The sequence below is a fragment of the Parus major genome, chromosome 4 (assembly GCF_001522545.3).
Source record: "Parus major isolate Abel chromosome 4, Parus_major1.1, whole genome shotgun sequence".
In the NCBI taxonomy this organism is placed as follows: Eukaryota; Metazoa; Chordata; class Aves; order Passeriformes; family Paridae; genus Parus; species Parus major.
Window position 1 is genome coordinate 4,965,242 of NC_031771.1, and position 21,795 is coordinate 4,987,036.

The following is a 21,795-nucleotide window of genomic DNA, read 5'->3' on the forward strand; positions in this document are numbered from 1 at the left end:
ATAAATAAAACCTCGATTTTTCTGTCCAAAAACAAACCTCTTCAGGAAATTTTCTCTCAACCTTTGCACAGAGTGCAAGGGCCCACCGTGGGCAGCACTCAGTTGTGTAAACAGGGGTGTGCAGCGGCATTTTTGGCTGCCCCAGGCCATGTCTCCTTGAGGCTGACAAATGAGCCAGGACCTCGTGCTCTTCTGGGCAATCACAGGCCCAAGTGAGTTGTCCTGGGGCATCTTCCAGAGCACAGCAGGGATAAATGCTCAGGAAACCAAATCCCACCCACAGCGCACGACTCGCCAGTATCGGGGCCTGCAGCATTGGGTCTGTTACAAGCAATTCATCTTCTTTGCTGGCTGGTTTTTGTTATGGAAACAATCTGACCAGAGCAGGTACAAAAAGATGAAGGAGGAAAACAGACAGAGAATATGGACTCAAGTGTAGAGTCCTGAAATAGCCAGACAGGGATGCCAAGGCAAAAGAAAATCCTGCAGGCAAGGCTCTCCTTCCCACACATTTGCTCCTGCTATTACCATTCACATTTGCATTTACCTTCTATCTCACCTTGCAGCGTGGAGCAGCATCTGAGTGCTGCACAGTGGTAACAGCTGGTGATAATCCCACAGATTTCCTTCAAGATATTATGGGAAATGAAGTTTTTACTGTCTGGCCCACACCACTCATGGAAGAAAGAATGTGCAAGAGTAAGGAAGACAGCTGGGTGGGGAGGATCTGCTTCTGATTAGAGGGGAGGAATATTGTGCACTTTGTATGAAGGCTCCAAGACCAGAAATCATCCTATGCCAATGCTGGCATCTGCCTCTGAATTTCAATCTTACTCACTCCATAGCCACCTAATTCCAGCTGATGTACTTAGGGCCAGCTGATGCTCTGCTCTCCCAACACATGTTCTGTGTACAGCAACGCTCAGCCATTTTGGAGGCACTGTGCTCTTCCTGCACTTGGAAAAGAGTGATTCCAGTGAACACAAAGAATTTATCTCTTTGTTCTTTCTGAGCACAGAGAACAACACTAACGTCTCAAAGATATAGAAAGACTTATTCCCTGAGTTAGTTCAGAATGATTTTCTAAGAGCTCACCACAGCTGATAGTTGAAATAAATCAAATTGCAAACAATATTGTACAAAGGTCCTCAGTTAAAACTGCCAGTTGCATCAGAGAAAACAGGCATTACACATCTATATGCCATAAATTCCCAGAAGTTTTCCACTGCTGCTTTGCAGTGGAAGCACCACTAAATTCAGGAACTTAGAGCCATAAATACAGCAGTGAGGTGCAATTAAACACCTCCCAGTGTAAGCCATGGGTTTTACACTCATTTTGCAGCACTATAAAACAGTTACATCCAGCACAGGCGAGCAATGAATCAGTCGTTCCGTGCTGCACTGGCACTCAGACAACAGGAGCTATCTGACAGTCAATGGAATCTCATTTCATTTCAAGGAGAGGATAATGTTTTGTCCCCTCTCCAAGGAAATCCCAGGGGGATTTATGTTCCAGAATGGACTCCAAAGCAAACAGCCAGAGTGATGATGCACTGAACTACCTTCAAACCTGGAAACCACAGCAGTTGAAACTGCACAGCCTTTCCCACTTTAAGGTCTGAGCACTGGGATTGCTAACTCACGCCGAGAGTTGGGCTCTGCTGCTCCAAGGATCAGTGCTAGTTTATCTGCACAGTACTAAATTGCACATTATGGCTGTTCCAAGCCAGAGCAAACTTACAGGTCTTTGCACTCCTTTTCCAGTTACTTTTGTCCTAACTTGGAGTGCAGGCCTATAAAGAAACGCCAGCAGCAAATGTAGAGGGGTGAATGTCATCAAGCAGCAATGGGTTGGCATTCTGCTTTCTTTGAGAGATGTCAAACTCAGAGCATGCTGATTTCTGGTAGTGTTAACTAATGTAGAATTGTGCATTTTAATGTAACTGCAAATGGCTTCAGAATTCTTGCATGAAACCTTTGATACCATTCAGGAGGAAAAATCCAGAGAAATTCTGACGGTATTCCAAACATGATTTCATAAAATGCCTATTACCACATGCACAAATGTAATAAATCTGATAAAGGAAGCAATGGTGCCATTAATACTCCATCTCCTCAAGTCTGGCCCCACTTTCAGAGGCTCAAGTTGAGTATGTTGATTCCAAAAGCCTGATGTTTGAGGCTACAGCCAGAAAAAGAGAGACATTACCAGCTCCACGTCCTTGTCTGGGCGGAAAGCATGTGAGAGCTTTGATGTGGATGCAGAATACACGCTGCTCAATCTCATGTCAGGGTTCCAGTTTACTTTGCTTCTGGCTTCACATGCAACACATGTTCAGTCGTTAGAGGTTTTCTGTGTATTACCTCACTGTAACAAGTGACCTCGTGAACTTACACCGCTAATTCAAAAGGATTAGCGACATTTGCTCGACATTTCTTTGAACTTACTTCGACTAAAGGATGGGCTGTTGAACAGAAGTACATCCTCCTGTAAAAATAATAGAAAATAGGCTTTGGTATCTGTTAAAAACATGTGTATCAGCAGGAAGCCTCCTGTTACAAGAGGGAATTACTTCTGATAACGCACAGAACTTTGATCAAACCCTTTTTCTCTGCTGAAATACATTGACCCCTATTGTCTTATGCAGTTCCAGTGGCTGAGCAGCTTCAGCTTCAATTACTGCAGCGTGGCTTTGATAGATCACAGAATCAAGTAGCCACAGTAAATTATTCAGAGTTCTAGATCATAGCTGGTTCCAAAGTATTCCCACTAAACTTCAGGATTTAGGGTATTTAGCAATCTACAAACAAGATTTTTTTTGTATTTTAAAGAAAAATTCACCTTTAATTAAAAGATAAACAAACCATGCTGCCTTTTTTTGTTTTAGATTTCTAACATGTTACTTCCCAGTGTTGCACTCATTGAATATTTTCTTTTATTGTTCAGATTTGGAAACAGAAAGCTCTAAGGAGAATGAACTGAGGAGCAGACAAAAACCAAATAAAACAGAAAGTGCAGCACAAAACCAATGTCTCTTTTTAACCTTAAAATTGTCCCATCTGGCTGCTAAGACAGTCTTTGCTGTAATGTCAGAAACAGAGTTCCATAAACAAACCCAGGGGTCCTTCCTCTGCCACTTTGGGATTCAAAGCCTTGGGTTATAAAATCAGCTTTTCCAGGGATAGACTACCACAAAACACACTTTAAAGCAAGTGATGCACCTGCCTCCCTTTCTCTTCAGAATGGCACATCCCAATCTGCAAACAACTTTTTATTCCAGGCCATTGCTCTGCAAAATAGGACAACCACAGGGCAAAGCTCAGTCCATATAACGTGCATGTCATAAAACTAAAAAAAACCAAAACACCAGAAAGTGTACCTTCATCAAGCACATGCTGTGCTTTATATAATGCTTCTCGGTTTCCAGCTCTTGTTTCTCTCTTCTTGAACTGCAGAGAAGACCACTTGTCTTATTACGTGTGTACAGCCCCTAGCTCAGCTGCCAAGGACCTCCAGGCTTTTGCTGAAATGTAGAAGACAAATAAGATAATGGAACACACACACTCAGGGTCAGCCTCAGCAAATCTCTAGATCAAGTATCTTCCCTGAAACAATCAGCCCTTTAAAAGAAGCACACAGCTTTCACCTATTGGCTGAGTTTTGTAACATTTGTTTTATATATAGAAAGATGGGTGGTGGTGGTGGTGTGAAAATTAACTAAGTGTCGTGTCACTCCAAGAATCTGACACAAAACAATACAATATACTGTTATCCCATAAATCTAACCCAGGCTGGAAACTGGCCAGTGCTGCACCATTTGAAATACAGTTTGCATACTGTCACATATTTTAAATCTAAGGGTAACAATATATATCAAAAGCAGATCATTCTCATATGGGGAAAATAAAATAAAGGAAAAAATAATTACGAAAACATAGTCAAATCCTAAATTAAACCAAATCTAAATAATAATCTCCAGGCAACCATTAATTATGTGGTGTCCTCAGTCAATTGAAAAGCCACTGCTGCATCTGTGGCCTGGGGGACAGGGATGGGAGAGATGGGAGAGCTTTGTTGATCAAATAAGCCACAATACTTAATGCAAATTGAATACTTCATACTTTATTTGAGCAGATATTACAGGCCCAGAGTGTTGCTTCAGACACTGTGCAGTTTTACAGCAGTTATGTCCATTGTCAAAGGCTGAGGTCCTGCTGGCACAAAATACCCAAGGCCAAGCTATGCCTGAAAGGATTCAGATCCTCTGCACCTCTCACTCACCCACTGAAGGGTCACCAAACTAAGGAAGATGTCCACTGAAGATGATATGGCCATTAATTTTAATGATAACACAAGAAGCTGTAATGAGAGTGTGCCCTGTAATTCTGTTCAGTTCATAAGAAATTTAAAGTTTCCATCTGCACACTATTTACTGAAACAAGCCAGCACAGCACCCTCCCTTCCTCTTCAACCGATAACACGAAAAACAAATCATAGTGTGACTGTTCCATCCATCAATAATTCACATGTAGGGCAATATCCATCTGCTGGGTGATCCTGAGCAATCTTTTTTGGGTCAGCAATGCCTGTGTCCCTTCTGCTGGGTCACAGAAACAGATCTCCTGCTAATAAAAAGTCAACATGAGTCTCTTGAACTCTGTGCATATGTTAGCTTGCACACCATCCAGAGCAAGAGTTTCATTTTGCCGTTCAGTTTTCCAAGTTCAGTTTTTACCTGGATGCAATTTCCTCCAAAATTTTTCTTTTTTCTTTCTAACAAGATAAACTTGCTCAAGAAATCTCAGTTTTAAAAGAGCAAGGGGTGGACTTTGAAAACTGTTAACAAACTGTCAGACTTGGATCAGATCACTCACAATCCTCAGGGGAATTTAACACTTGAAAATGGCAGAACTTATAAGAAATAGCTGAAGAATTTCCTGAGTGGCTGCATCCTCCTGAAATCTTGCTGAGTTTTGCAACTTTTGCCTTTCTACAGTGAGATAAAACTGAAGAACACCATTGAAGGGAAAGGAGTTTGCCTTGATTGTACTGGCATTGATACAATAGTTTGATTAAAAAAAAAACAAAAACAAGCAAGTTCTGTAAGTGATTATGTTCCCATGAGTTTACCGGAATATGAGTTTGCCTATCACAAGATGTGACTTACTGCTTTTATCTTTCCAGATACCAACTGGTAAGCAAACTTCCAAGTTACATGCCTGACTGCACAAGGAAGATGGATTTTGAATCACTCACAAGCCTAGGAGCAGAGCACTCATTCCCCTTCCTCACTCAGAAACACAAATGGTGCCACACGACTTATGTGGAACTGGGCGTTGTTTGGATTTCTAACATCAGATTAACACACTGAGAAACGTAACCACAAATACCAGCCCTGAACAGGCGAGAAAGAACACGTTCCTTCAGAGGACACAGAAGTTAAATTACTCAAAAAGCTACTCACTGTAGACTTTTCACTAAGATGTAGTTAAAATGTAAACAACCATTGGAAATTTAGTTTGTTTTTCCTCTTCCTGTGTTATGCAACGTGCTCAAGTTACACAAGGCTGTTTTTTCAGCTGGATCACAACATGGTAGCACATTTGCAGACCAGAGCTGATGTTTCATTAATGATCTCCACAACAAGAAGATCATTGTTGTCTTTTATGTAAATGCTGGCCAAGTTACAATCACATTAAAATTTACTACATTCTTTTGGATGGCCCAGTATCAGAGAGCAGGTCATGCTTCCTACCAGTAAGGACACTCCAACAAAGTACAGGCTATTTTGGGTGAGTGCCTGGTGATTAAAAAAGCCACATAGTTAATGAAGTCTGCCAGCAAAAGAGGAAATCCCAGTTGTTCATGTCAAAACAAGAAGAGAACTTGGTTTGTTAGGTGACATTCAAACTACTCCATATAAAAAAACCCCACTTTGTGCAGCTGAAACCCTTCTCAGTCACAGAGTCTGATCTAACAGCTGACTGAGAAGAGTTTCAAATTCTAATTTTGCCACAGATTTCAGAGCATGGCCAGGCCAATTCATTATTTCATCATTTATCAACCACAAACTAAGAACAGTATTTGCTTTCATTTTTAACTATTTATCCAAACTGTAAGCTCACTGGTTAGGAACAGCTAACCTGTTACACTAGAAAGTGACAGAGCATCCCAGGCTGGGAGAAACAACAAGCAGAAGACCACAGTGCACACGTGAAATAAAACTGTCATTCTAAGAGTAACATTTTCAGTTGGCCAGTGAGGTTTCATTTCACAAATCTCTCAGCAAATACATTCCCTCAATGAAAATCTTTTAGCATAGTAAAGAACTATTATCATATTAATGAAAAAATATGCACATTTTAAGTGGAATCACAGTTTTAGGTACAAACTAGCAAGAAAATGCTCACAACAACACATGTAACACCCAAACACTATTCCAAGCTGCAAACAAGGTTGTCAGACCAATTTTTTTTATTACAGTTTAAGTACTAAGTTACCAAATAGAAAAACATGCCCAAAAATCCACCCAGTGCCCTCCTCACATGCAGACTCTGACACTCACACAAGCACCATTTATGCAAACTGGAAATGCTTTAGGGAAAATCCAGCACGAGACAGAATCAATAATGCATCATTAATAAGCAATTAAGATTATTTTTTTTAAAGAAAACAGCTACAAAGAAACCACAACCTTACTAACCTCCAATAAATTTTTCACAGAGGTTGCCACACAGTGGGCTCCTCTTGGCTGGGTAAAGTGGGAAACAGAGAAGCAATTCCAGAGGGATATGACACCTTCTCGTTCAACACAACGCCTCCTTCTCTCACCAACACTTGTGGGTCTCCTTTGGCTTCTTTAGGAAATACTGAAATATTGGATAACTGCAAGTGCACTAAGGAACCAAGTATCCTGGTATTTATCTTCCCAGTTTCTGCTTGGACACAGAATTAACATAATAACAAGCAGCCAGTCTCAAGTGTTCTTCTTCATGAACTTAACAATGCTGGCTGCCCTCTATTCAGGTAGCTCTGAAAATGTTAGAAAAATGTGACTAAAACACCCCATAATTGAGCACTTCAGTAAAACAGGTATATTTTACTGCAGGTAATAGTAACAGCTACATTCAAAGTTAAAAACACAGTACAGATTGTGTCAAACATATCAGAACACAGCTTTTCTAAGGATCTTGAGCTCTGCATAATTACTTATGTTAGGAAAAAAAACCAAACATTCCTGCTTCTACCACTTGCAGATGCATTTTACTGGGTCACATTTTATCCTAGAAAACCACAGCAGTGCACAACCACTGCAGTGAGAGTTTGAGCAGGGATAGAGATCTGGCAGGTGCCTCTGGAGAAAAGCTGCAGAAACACTGCGAGGAATATTGGTTCAAGTTGTGAAATCAGCAGGGAATACACCACTCATTTTGCACATTTGTTCTTCTGCAAGTAGATGAATGCATCTTTCCAGATTTTTTGGAGAAAGATCTAAACACACAGAAAGATGGCCAGGAAAGGAAGGGTTGTGAAGATGACATGGAACAGCAACAATAACCTGAAGGGAAAAGGCAAAGAAGGGAAAAAAGGCTAAGAGGGAAAACAGATTTTGTATCATACCTAATCTACTCCAAGGATTCTACTAAAATACAAGATTCAGTGGAATTGAGCACATAATGGTAAAATATTCCAAGGAAACACTTCTGACATTTGCTGGTACTTTTGCAACGGCTAAAATTCCATTTTCCTCTATTTCACATGAAAAAACACCTCAACTTAGAGGAAAGTATGAGCTCATTCTGCATCTCATCTGCCATACACCTAGAGTCTGAGATAGTCTCTCCTCAGTTTCCACATTCTACCCTGCAAAGTCCCACATTTTAGCTGTTTCTACTAGAGAACAATAACATTCTTGCAGTCTGCTGCTAGCACACTCTCACCAGTTATTCCAGCAACACCACTGCAACAAGAATGCTGTGAGGAAACAATTCAGCCTCCTCAAAAGAGGCAAATTTGTGTTCAGAAAGCAAATATGGCTAAATGAAAGTATGAAAAAAAATCTGTCATTTGTGGCCACAGAGGAAGTGGAGCTGTTGGCTAGGAAGATCTAAATTGCCAGACCCACTTTGAGGGATTCTAGTGAAAGGAAACACATGATCCATTAGCAGCTGTTTTCTTTTCCCCTCCTCACTTCTACACAGTTTTGGGCAAATCAAATGTTACCAGCTTGGCCCACAGAGACCCTAAGTTTCTGCAGCTCCTGTTTCATTCAATGCAAGATCCAAGTGTTTGGGTTATCAGCAAACAGGGAAATTAACTGCCCTGTGCTTTAGTTCTCCAGTCCAGAAAGCAGGAGCAATTTACCTCCTCCTTTTCTCTGTTATCTGTTCTCCTACAGCAGTGGAGAGGTGAGAAAGCAAGACAAGGAAACATTCAGAGGATTTCCTTCAGGAGTAACAGGGATGTGGACACTATCTGAGCCAGCCCAATAATTACAAGGAAATGGCAGGAGATCTAAATCACAACTGGGTGGGAGGTGGCCCTACCCACAAATGTGACAGTCCTAGAAGGTTCTGCTCAGCAGCTCTTTTTGCTGTAACAATATTATTGCACCAAAGTGAAATATTTTGGCCTCACTCCAGCAATAACCGAGGCATGCAATTGTTCTGGAAGAAAAGTTTGCTCAATGTGATGGAAGCAGCCACTGCCTACTGGAGAGAAAATTCAGCAGAAATCTCTCTTTGTTCTGGTATTCTGGACTGATCCTGCACTTCCCGCCCTGCTGTCAAGAAAAGGAATACTCTGCACACAGGACCTTAGCAGCAGACAGTGGTTTGGCTACCTGTTGCCTTGGTCTGGCACACTGCCTGTTAAAACAGTTACACCTTTTCTTACAGCCATGAGACATTCTAGCTTGCCTCTAAGTCAGATAAATTAATCTAAACAAAGCATGGAGTGCAAATCAGATCTAGTCAAAGTGCACAGATTTTATTGCTGGAATCTACTGGGCATCTTAGAAACCCTGACAATCCAGCCTAGGAGCGTAACATAAATAATGAAAACATTTTGATAATGAGACTGTCAAGGAGAAAACCTAACACAACACCTTTAAGTACTCAAATGCACTTTAGGTGTATGTGCATAAGCCCTTTGGCAGCCAAAATACTGAAAAGAAAACATCAAGAGTTGCAGAAGCAGAACGCAGACAAGACTTAGCCAGATAATGCTCCAACGAGACTTTGACTTCCTGGCTTGTCACTGACGCTGTCACCCTATAAAGCAACGCTGGGCAGCAATTAAAGAAGGGCAGTTATTCACCACTAACTCAGGAAAGGAAAAGAAATGAATGAGCTTTCCCAGGCTGCAGTAGTTCCAGATTGTCTCTCAAAGGGCTGCATCAATTACTGTCACTTATTTGTCAGCAGTGTGCAGTGATTAATTGGCGAGATCCACATTTTTGCGTGCCTTACGTCAGACACGGCTCTGCTCCCCCATCTGTTCTCGCTGGTGTTAGAGACCAAAACGTTCCACACCACGGACCTTGTCAAGGCTGTATTAATGTCTCACAATGGACCCGAGCTAAAACAACTTAAAACCCTACAGATTACCTAAATGTGCTGAAAACAGAGATGTAAAGAGAAGTGACTGAAAGATTTAGTAGAACTGAAAGCTGAGATGCAAAGAACAGCAACAGCCTATGTTTTCTTCAGCAAAATGAGAAAGTCATTTTGGCAGAATAAGGGAATTTGTTGTCAGTATTAAAATATGCGGTAAAGTTTTTATCGCTAATTCGGCAAAGGTAGCACTTGACAAAACCCCCCGAGATATTTACAAAGTAAGTTGTTACTTAGCAAGGATATCAAAAACAGCCTTAAATGTCACACATCCTTACTTTCCTATTTAGCGAGGCATTTGAATGCCTCTGCCTTATTTTCTAAAAAACATGTGCATTCTATGGACTGTCACAGAAGTCCAACATGCATTTAAATTTCCTTGGAGTCTTAGCAAACACATAGACACAGGCATGTGCCAGGTAGGGAATAAGTAATTCCATACACATAATAGAGCACAGAACAGCAGGACAGTACTGGGTAACACACAAACTTATGGTTACAACTATAACAAAGGATTAATTATCAAAATACCATTTATCATTTATGTGATCATTTTCATGCATAGACATGAATGTGCTTTGAAATTTTATTTCAATACATGTCACAGCATGATACCAGCATCTTCCTGGGCCCAGGAGTTGTGGTCTATGTGATCTCTGCCAAATAAATTGCATAAATTTACTTCAATGCCTTTATCTCACTCAGTTTCTATCTCTTGCTTTACTATTTTGTAGCAGCACCACCTTCACCAAAGTGGCCGCTAAAGCCTCTGCTGCAATACTGCAACATCAAAGTGAACACAGAAAAACCAACAAAATGACAGAGATTACAAACCAGGTCTACATGAGGTAGCACAGTCACCATCCAGAAATCAATTTCCATCCACTTTGAATATTTCTACTACTTTCTCAAAATTAAATGGAAATAAAATTCTGGAACATCACGCAAAGTATTCAAATGTAAGCAGAGAGGAGCAATGTTAATATAGGGGAACATTCATGCCAAAATGCAACTGGCCATGCTTGTGTGATGGCTCTGACCGTGACTCCGTGGTGGTTATCACAGTATCAGCACTGTCAGGAGGACAGGCTCTGACAGCCCCTCATCCCAAGCTCTTGTGTAGAACAGAACAAAACCTGTCTGAGATCTGCCCTTGGTCCGGGATTTACTGGGCCCAGACAGCAGGTTACCCACCTTTGTGGTGCAGAGCTTGTCTCTGTTTCCCAGGTGCCATCAGCACCTTGGACAGTGAGAGGAAACCAGCAACTATTTCAATTTCTGCTCAAGAATTCACTTTTCACACTTATTTTTCAATTCCTGACTTTTGCCCCACAGTGTACATTTGTCCTTTCTTGACCTTTGACTGTTATCCTTTATGAGATAGAATCTAAGAGATATAATCTAAAACATTTTGTGTTGACATAACGATACTGTCTAATAGATCATTCATTTTACATTAGCTGAGTTTCTCTGTTGCACACCATTAACATCAAACACCGCTTCTTCCTATTTCTGTAATAAAATTCAAAGCTGCATTGGCTTAAAAACATTAACAACATTATGCATTATTTATTATATTCTACCTTGCAGGCTCACCTACACTAATCCTCCTGGATGCATTCAGCACAGGAGTGACCCCTGGCCTCTGGCTTTAAAGCTATTTACTACTACTGCACACACAGCAACATTTTAGATAGAAATTAAAGGTGGGATTGGAAAAGTGTTATGTTGTGGAAGGCTCTCATCTGTTTACCTTGTGACACTAGAAAAAGTTGCCACAGTTCTGAATATATCAATGGTACTTAGTATCGATTCATGGTTCCCTGAGACAGATTTGAAAAGCAATTGTGTGACAGTAGGGGATGAGAAATGACAAATGCTTGACAAAGATGGTTCAAAAACACAACAGAAGAACTTCCCAAACCAGAGAGTTGACAGAACAATTCTTGTAGTCAAATAATGCATTCAGAAGAAGTGCAGAAGAATCCTGGAACACATATGCCCCTTTCTGTTCTAGATAATGCAAACTAGTCACCAGATCATCACAAAGACCTTTAGCCTTGTAACCTGGGTAATTTAAATCTACAGTATTTAATGCATTTAAAATCCACAAGAGGGCAGACACAGAGGTAAACTGAAGACACACATCAAGACAGCAGATCAAAAGAAGCCTCAAAACCCTGCCTGGTGCTCTGAAATATGTGTGGTTGGGTTTGTCTTGGTTCTGTGGTTTAAGAAGAATTTGACCATTTGATGGGGGAATTTTATTAATAATGCATTTAGACTCCTGATTGCCTTTACTTAAAAACATAACCTTGCCATATGCTGAAAATACAAATCCTATTAACCAGGTTCAGGCAATTCTTCATTTGTTCTTGAAACCGGCTTTGGTTCCACAGATAAATATAATGACCAAATGATTTCCCTTGTTCACTCATAATGAAAAATTCATTCATATTCACAGCAACTCTTCCCTACAGGGTACATGTTTTGATCTGTGTATGTGCATGCATGCTACACATGTAAACTTTTTAACTTTAATATACTGTTTGTGCCTACTGTAAATAGCAAACTCCATAACCACACTCTGGCACATGTATTTACTGTAATAATTTCTTCTTCCTACATGGGTATAAATCAACTTCCCAAAGCAAAGTTCAGCAAGAACAAGATGAGAACAAGAAACATTTCTCATTTTCTCAGAGGACGTGGTGCCAAAATCTACAACAGCTGTGGATTCACCTAAGGTAAGTCTGAAGTGAAACACAGACCCAAGGATTCATCTGTGATCTATTTAGCTTGGTTTCTAGAAAATATTGTTCTTTATGTCTGGGCCTTCTCAAAACATGGCATGAGGAACACCAAGCAGAAAAAGAGATGGTGAAAGCAGTTTATCCAGCCAGGATCTGCTTTCAGAAAAAGCAAATGCAAATGCCACAGCCACTTTGAGTGCACAGCAGATATGAATTCCACATTCTTTCGCAGTAAGCGCATTCAGAAGTCGTTTTTATATTTCTAAAAATACCCTTTGAAGCAAAACATTTACGTGTTTATCCTCTACTGACAGAGAGGTGAACTGTGGCTAACATGGACAACATGACAGTAGCCCATATCCTTAGCAGACCTTGCCAGACTCTAATTTAGGAAACAGCACAGCTAATCATAGGAAATTTGTAATTACAGGATTAGCTACTGACTGGGGTTTTATATTCACAAGGGAAGTTACCAGCAATTATGAAATAAGTCTGCTAGGGAACACACATGTGGTTGGGCTTTCTTAGGTTTAATACATTTATTCACCTGACTAAGAACTTGACACGATCAGTACTATGCTCAACAGTAGCAACTTACAACTAAGGGCTCTAAAACAGTCTACTTATTTTCTGTTTCTGGAAAAATCTTGCTTTGTAACATTTAAGAGAACTCAGAAAATATAACCATGTTCACCATCAACACTGAGCAATCACATGGCTGGTAGCTGTCAGCCTGAAATCTAAGTAGGATGGTTCTCTGTAAGAATTGTCAAACAAAATAAACAGATTAATTAGACAATTGCAGCTGAAAGGATAAATAATTCTTAGTGCTGCTGAAAAATACAGCAGGTACAGCAGGTACCATTCTGGTACAAAGCAAATGCACTAATTCATATCAGGGAAAACCACCTTTTTTTTTTTTTTTATTTCTAATGAGCTATTATGTCTAAGTTTAAAAAGAAACCATTAAACCTGCATACCAATCAGCAGTTTGTCCTTCTGACTGAGAACATATTTTAACCCCATTGCCACTCCTACAGTGATTGGCTGAGTCATGTCCAGTTTTGTGGTGGCTTTCTACACACTTATGTTTACAATGGGGAAAACAAACAAGCAAACAAAGTTCAAATCATTGATTTCACAGCTTTTTTCTACTCCAATTCTCATTTGAATTCTATGGCCACGTTCAAACCTTAATATAATTGCTAGGCTAATGGAAAGTACCGAAGCAAGGAGAAGAATCACTGTTTCCAGCCACCCTTGCTGCACTGTAAAAATGTGGGCAGAAGAATTTACAGAAGGTTTGCTTTGCAGGTTTAGTACACCTGGCCTCATTTGTCGCTCCAGCAGAACTGAACTCAGGGTCTTTTTCTATATTGAAGAGCTAAGCCCAGCTCTGTCATCCCACACAAGTCTTTTGGACATGGCTGAATAAATAGTTTAGAAAGGGATAACCTCCCTTGCTTGGCTTACCAGCAACTGTCCTTACTGCAGAGGAAACCTTCCACTGCACTCATTTGAGGAAAACTTTTGGGTCAGGTTACTCAAAACTGCAGAATTTTCTCTCAGAGTTTAGAAACAAAAATATAGCAAGAGATGCAAGAGATTTTAAGGAGGTGTCTTGACAGGGCTCAAGGCTGTCCAAATCACAAGGAAAGATAGGGAAGCTCAGGCCTTGGCACCCTCTGCCTAGAATAACCCAGTAATACAACAACCTTCGCCTTCTGCAAAAGCCAAACAGTAAAAAATGTCCTCTGCATAAGCTGTCAGTGTCACCTGGCAAGACTGAGTTACAAGCTAAACTCTGCTCAATATCAGAAGGGAAGGCAGCAACCTGCCCTGGTCAGAAACAGCAGACCCCCATGAATACAGAACAAGTGTGCATCTTGCAAAGATTAGAGTACTCTTAATTTAATAATTCATCCTCCTCTTGCATTTTCCAGAATGAATCTGATTCAACAGCTGTTTTCAACCATGGTTTATTTGTTCTAAGATTTTAACAGTTTTGTTCTGAGTTATAAAGGAAGAAAATAAAGTAAGACCCAAAATAACAATTTTTTTCTTCCATGCCCAAAGGGCTTTTATTATTTCATCTCAGCAAATCTAATCCCCACCGTACCTACTATGAAACTGAACAAATTGCACACAGATGCAGAAGGTAACGTAGTGACCAAACCCTCCAAGTTTTATCACAGTATAACTGACCTATATTAAAAAGTCAGAACATGCCAGACAAAAGGATTTGAATGCTTTAAAACATTTAGAACAAGATTTCCTTTTGTGAAACGACTTCAGTGCTTCTTGTCTTGCAAAGTGGATTTATGATTGACCTTGAATTTGGCAGATCAAGTCTGTTAAAAAGTATTTTAAAGTCTGAGGCACGACACAGAGAATGATCACAACATTAGTACCAAAAAGTTAACCTGGCTAATGCTGCAGTGGAGGTCTCTCCTCCAGCAGCAACCTTACCTGTTGTAGCACTTCCTCCCAGTTTTGTTTGAACAGCTGGTAAACTGGAAATGAACTTGTGGATTTAAGGGCTTATAGTCTTTTCCCTGTAGAAGGATAACAAAAAAACCCCTGAAACCACAAACCCAAAACAACTTCTGTTATTGGTTCCTTTTTGCTGAATGCCCTTCTCAAAGAGAAACAGAAATGAAAACAGCTTCACTTTGATTATTCTTCAGCCAAGAACACGCTGCTTCACCGTGCAGCAAATGGAATTAGAAAACTGAGAACCAGTTATTCCCAGTTCACTTTGTGCTACATCTACCTGCTGCTGCTGCTGTACAAACATGCTGAGACACTTCCATTGCTTCAGAGATTTGAAAGGTAATGAACACATGACTAATGATACCCAAAGTACAGCTGATCACATCTGTTTGCAATGCAAGATATCTTATGGGAAATTTATATACAACCAACATAGCTTAATAATAAAAGGTTGCAATTTTGTATCATTGTTGCTCTAAATTTTTTTGAACAAAATATCAAATTTAAACTGGGGCATTTTCAACTGGGGTTGTATTTGTACAGAACCTATGTCCTGCTTATCAGGACATCCTGCTAGTGAAAACCTGGACCATGGAGTCAAATTCCAAGCTATAGTTAGACTCTACTAATTTCCAGGAGCACACACAGAATCAGACTTCCAGATCCCTATGAAACTCTGATCTCACCTTTCCATTCTAGCCTCTTATATATCTGACCTATGTAACACTTAATGCACATGCACGCATACATACCTTTTTTGTGAAAGCCTTGTGGGATCACACCATTTAAAAACTTAGGTGGCAACTCTTACTATTTTTCTCTTTCTTAAATTGAATGATAATTCCTAAATCCAAGTTTCCTTGGGTTAGTTGTTGGAAAGACCTCAGGGTCTTGCACAGTAACACCAGGAGTCAAACACTAAGTGGCTTTGTTTCTGTTTCTCCATCTTACTGCCTGGATTTTTCTGATGTACCAGGCCCAGGACATGCGCAGTGATGGAGATCCAGGAATATTTTCCTGCCTACCTCAGCTGGAGTCTGTGGAGACAAATGGACCATCAAGTCTCTCCTGCACTTGGGACACGGGCGGCTGCTTCTCCCTTGTTTCCCTCCTCACTGGAGGGTGATGACAGCTGGGATATCACGGCCAGCTCTGATCCCAGCACTGCTGTAACGTGAGAGGCAGCTGATGTTAGCAAACTCCACAACATTGCTACTTGAGCATAACAAACAGGGCTCAGGGAAAGTGAGCAGCCAACACTTTGCAAACACTGAGCTCTGCCAGTCTGCTCCTGCCCACAGCATTGCAGTCAGGAACAGCTTACAAAGAGAAGGGGACAGGAGATAAAAGAGACCAGATCAGCAGTAACTATTAAATGAAAGACTGGCTATCCCAGGTTGAAATGTTCAAGGAATAATTTTCCAGGTCAAAGAAACTTTATCTGTGACAACTTCTCAGCTGTGACTTAAATTACTTGAATTTCTCCAATCTTCTTGATGTACCACAGAACATACAGCTGTCAGAATTCATGTTGAGGAACACAACCTTACAGCTGTAACTGCTATTGTATTCTGAGCTCACTCTTGCCTAAAAAAACCCCAAATAAGCAGATTTTAAATCTCACTGTGAAGAAAATCCCAATACTTCAGTGGAATAAGTACACAATTGAACTGAAAACATTTTACTGTACCCTGATCACACCCTGACAGCAGCACACTGAGCTCCTCCGCTCAAAGTGGTGCTTAAGAGGGACTGTTATGCTGTCCTTTAAACTGAAAAATTAAAATAAATACAGAGTCAGATATCTTGGAAGAATAAAAGCACTGGCACTCATTGACACAAACGCAGATCACTAAAGGCTGCAATCTAAAACAACCCAAAATGCCCAGCAGAGGTTAACTTACACTGTTCCCTCCTTTATCTGATTTCTACTTAGGACGTGATAGTTTAAATTAAAGAACTCATAAAATCCTTCACAGTGATACAGACAGACCAGAAATCTGACATTAGAAAATGAAAGGATATTTATCATCTTAATGATTTGTATCACCTTTAGGTGATACCTTTAGGCCACAGAGCTCATCAGAATGAAAAGCAAAAGGAACTAGTCAGAGTGCTGCTGTTCCTAACATCAGAGATGGAGCTCTCTCCAAGACAGGCCAATGTTAATGGAAAAATTAGGAGAACAAATTGAATAGTATCTGCAGAAAATTACAGAACATGGGGAAAAGGTCACAACCTTCTAAAACTGCAGTGTCTACACACTCTTGCAGGAATATCTCTATATTTTCACACTATTCTGCAAGGCACCATTACTATGGAAAAGTCGGTATTTTTATAGATGATGATTAACAAATATACAAACACAACACTAAAAGATTTTAAATTACCTTTAGAGCAACAGGTTTCACTTTATCGCTCCTCAAAATCAGGTGCAGGGAACATTTTCTATTTTTTCCAGGTAATACCAAGTGGGACACTGTCAATGGAAATTTTTATCCAAAGAAGAAGGGTTTGCTGGTTGCTTTCTTTTCCTTTCTGTTTTGGTCCTTTTTTTTTTTTTTTTTTTCTCTTTGTGAAAGCTACAATCAAATAAAAATATGCAGCATACTGGTAAAGTCTGCCTTGCATATAAAATCAATTACACAGTTCATTGATCCAGTAATGTGAAACATATTACCCCTGAGAGGGAGAAATTCAGGCCCCCATGGAAAGAAGAGGGCAGCTCTTGCTGTGGAAAGGCCTGGAGCTGCCGAGCCAGGTGCTGGCTCTGTAGCAGCTCAGGTCTACAGCAATTTCAGCCCAAAGGGAAAGTTCCTGGAGAACAAGATGGAAAAGATGCTCACCTGGAGCTGGGCTTCAACCTCCTGCACCTGCTCCTTGTGTTTGCCAGGAAGGTGTAAATTCCCTCACTGATCCTGTCAATTCCTTGTTCTGTTGACACCGTTAGCAAGATCAAAGCTTCAGCTGCTTAGCTGTTGTTGCTGATTGCACACTGCAAGATTAATCTTTATATATTGTAGCTTACCTAGAAGTAATTTTTAAAAAAACTACATTCTCCTGTTTATTTACTGACTTTCACAATTAGGTATTCTCCTCAAAAGCAGATATTAACCCTAAACATTCAACTTTGCAGTACAGATTTCTGGCAAAAATCCTATGCAAAACATGTAAATACGTTAAATTCTCCTCTTTTTTTCCCCAAAACTATTTTCTTCTTTGTATTTTAACAGACTTGTCCCTCAAAAACTCCTTAGAAAACCTTCACTTTGGGTTTTTTTTGTTTTGGGGTATTTTGGGTTTTTTTTGGTACTTTATTTTCCTTCTACTGTTCCTTGTGCCTGGGTTTGTACTGACCAAATGGAAAAAGGAAAAATATAAAAGGCTGAAAAAGAAAGAATTACATAGAATTGGAATCTTGGTTTTCCTATGAGTCAACATATGCACATGTCAAAAAAGTCACCAATCTAATTCTTCTTGGACATAATTAAGAACATATAGATTAAAAAAAAAATCACACAATTCAGTATATGATACTGGTTGTTTTGGCTATCTAACACTTAAAATTTTATTATTTTTATAGTAACTACCAGTAAATTAAAGTTTACTGGACAGAGAAATCAACTGTTCTGATAAATTGTAACAAAATCTCTACAAACAAGGAGAGGAAATGTTATTTACTCAACTTTATAATGCTTGCACACATAGAATATACTTGATTTATATGAACATATGATTTGTGGAATGGAACTGGCCAAGTCTCCAAATTTCTCCTACCTCTCAGGAAGCAAATAGGGGATGAAGGCTTAGGATGCTTTTACTCATAGGAGATTGCCACAAACAAGAGAATTACTCATAATTACACTTCTCCAAAACCTGCAGGAACCCTATAGAGATGTCCCAGTTCTTTCTGAAAAACACTGACAGGTCCAAAACAAATCTGAACAGTTTGCTAATGCCAGAGCCTTAATATTAACTGCTGATAACTCAGGAATTCCACATGCAATCACCCTCTGAAGTTACAGTTTTACTGTCCTTGTAGATAAGAATTTCTTGGTTATCTGGCTGTGAAAGAGGCCTGTGGGAACTCTTTTGAAGAGGCTCCTGCAGCAAACAACTCACTCTGATAACATGAAGAATTTGACTGCTATTTGGTTTTAAAGCAGTATTTTTCCCAGAGCTCATGAAGAGAATTAAGAAAAAAAAGAAAAAGGTATTTAAGTGGTATGAAGAAATCCAGGGCATCTGATTCAGCAGGAAGAAACACTGTGGGAACCAGCTATTCACCAAGAAATCAAATATATTTCTATTCTATCAACAATTCTAGCTGCACAAGCCACCCTGTTAAGATGTCTTTCCACTTGCCTTGCCAGCCACAGTGATGAGTATGAATACAGTACTTAAAACTAAATAGCTCAATATTTTCACTTCAGTCTTGTTTCATGTAACCAGAAGAAATAAATCCTCCTCAATCTCATACAGGAACACTGAACGTTGACAGATTTCCACAGTTCTCTACCCACACATTTTGGCATCTCAAGAATCAATTTAAGTTAATGAGTTTCATACAGTAATGAGAAAGCTGCAAATAAAATGAGACAAAATTGGGTTACAACAAAATACAGAATTGTGATATGAATAAAACAAGCCTGGATACAATCAGCAGTCAATTAGAATGACAAATTCTGTGTGGTTTCAAATTAAATAAATTTAATATAGCCTTGTAGGTTAGATACAGAAATACAGTTGCAGACAGCCAAGAGTTCCATTGCAAATGTCCAGGATTTCCAGGCACTGCTACTAATATCTAAGTTTCTAAGGATGTCATTAACAAAGAGAAGTTTGCTAAAAGCTTCTTTGCTTAAATGAGGATAAAATTTTTCCAAAGTTCTTGTATCTTCTTTTTTTTATTATTTTTTTATTTTCAAGTTTTATTTATTTTCAGTCAGAATGTCTTTGGGTTTGTTTATTTTCTTTCCTACTAACATATTTTCAACAGAACTGGGAAAAAAAACATGTGAAGACATTACAGAGTTGTTTCTCCTGACTGTGCTTACTGGCCAGGTGGAAAGTCTGGAATCTGTACAAGTGCAAATGCACCACTGTGGATCCACTCTTCTCACTGAGGCCATATTTAGCTGTCAGTTTCTCCATGGACATTTTCCATGTGCACTTTGAGGTAGTCATTCCTTGTAAACTTCTTGTGGCAGAGCTGGCACTCTGCCATGGGGCGGTTGGGGTTGTGAGTCAGCTTGTGGCGGATCAGCATCTTCTTCAGGCTGAAGGACAGGTCACAAACCTGAGACAGTGAAGACAAGGACAAAGTATTAAAATTTTAAGGATGTAAAACGCTTCTAAGGTTACATCACTGAGGCCACAGCCACACATACCTGCAGTACTTAATAAATGAGCTGGTCTTTAGAAGAAAAACTCCTTCAGAGAGCACTTGAAAGACTTATTCTGCCTGGTATCTCTTTAAGTTGTATATTAGGAGTGGTACCATAGGCACAAGGATGCTGTCTGCCTACAAAAGACTCAATCTTCAAAATACCAACATTTTGAGGTGTGTCCTGGTAACATTGTAGTGCTTTGTTCAGGTTTCTTTAAAGCCACTGTTCTATCTGGGATGCAGCAAAAATTATGGCAAAACATCATGAGCATCCATCAGTTCAAATGAAATATTTCCTTCCTGAACTCCAGAATGACACCTGTAGCTTCCAAAGGAACCAGTTCCAATTGCTCAGTCAAAAGAAGGGAGGAGTGAGAATGAAGAGGTTCTGAAGACTGCAAGAAAGGCTAATTACTAATATAAAGGAAACCTCGTTGTTCCAGCCTTTCTCTGCCTGGTCAAGAAAAGGGAAGACATCTGCTAAATGAAGGTGCAATTCCTTTGCATTATTATCTGTTGTGCTGCTTTCCTTCCTCCACTGTATTCCAAGCAGTCCAGTTCATTCTGCTACTTGAAAAAATGGACAGAGGCATGAGGGACTCTGCCATACTAAACCCACCACTTCATAAAAATCCCTGTATTGAAGTTAAAATGAGAAACACAGAAGGTTAAAAGAACAAGTTCAGCAAAGAAAAGTTAGAATTAAAAGTTAAGGCAAGACACCAACTCTACTGAAACTGTGCAGTTCAATTGTCACACTCACCTATCATACAAGGAAATATTGTAATATGAATTTGACAGGGAAATGAAGAAAAAAAGTAAGCAGCTGCTGATTTGACAAATGAAATAGACAAGAGTCATAAAATTAAACAAGAATGAACATCCACAGGCTTGCACTTGTAAAATTCCATGTTCATTCCAAACAGTATCTCCGTCATGCAGAAAAAAAAACCCAAGGAACCCAGGACAATCCCTCTTGAGAAAAACAAAGCTTTAAATTTATACTGGCACCAGACTACTGCAAATGCTGAATGATGACTGATCCCTTTCGAAACCACAAGAGCTGACTATCCAAGTAGATCATCTTGACCTCCAGCATACAGATTTTATTCCAGTTAAGCCAAAGCCATTAAATGACCATAAAATGGCAATGGCCGGAGGGAAGTTTTGTACCCAAAATAATCCCTCCCCACACTGTACGTGCTGCTGCACCAGAACATTTTTGACTTTATGACATGACATAATGTTACAGACCTTCATACAGCAATTGCAGCTCTCCAGCTTTTCCCCCAGTGAATAATCTCTGAAAAAAAACCTCTTTGAGACCCAAGAAACAGCCACCCTTTGTTACTGACAGTGAACCTCAATTACAGCACGCACTGATCAGCTCTGAGAGCTGCTTTTGCCAAACACTTTCTGTTTCTGTTTCTCCTCCACAGAGCATACAAAGGGAACCTGTAACATTTATCTAATCACAGCCTCAAATCCCAGTGTGTTACAAGTATCACACCCTTGTAAATACTCCATGTTTCTTGAGAGCTAGCA

The 21,795-nt window shown here is 39.8% G+C and overlaps 1 protein-coding gene across 4 annotated transcripts in view; it reads right to left on the minus strand.

The window, feature by feature from the left end:
• Positions 1 to 21,795, minus strand: part of PRDM5 (PR/SET domain 5) — an 85,837-nt gene that overhangs the window by 7,330 nt on the left and 56,712 nt on the right. For 2 of the 4 annotated variants that reach the window (XM_015624799.3, XM_015624797.3), the window contains exon 16: positions 19,550 to 20,160. In XM_015624799.3, the coding sequence (XP_015480285.1) occupies positions 19,996 to 20,160 (165 nt within the window). In that variant the 3' untranslated portion in view covers positions 19,550 to 19,995. Of the gene's footprint in view, positions 1 to 2,448; positions 2,489 to 3,380; positions 3,525 to 19,549; positions 20,161 to 20,251; positions 20,886 to 21,795 lie in introns of those variants that run through there. The other 2 variants (XR_004497024.1, XR_004497025.1) reach the window with 2 other exon arrangements.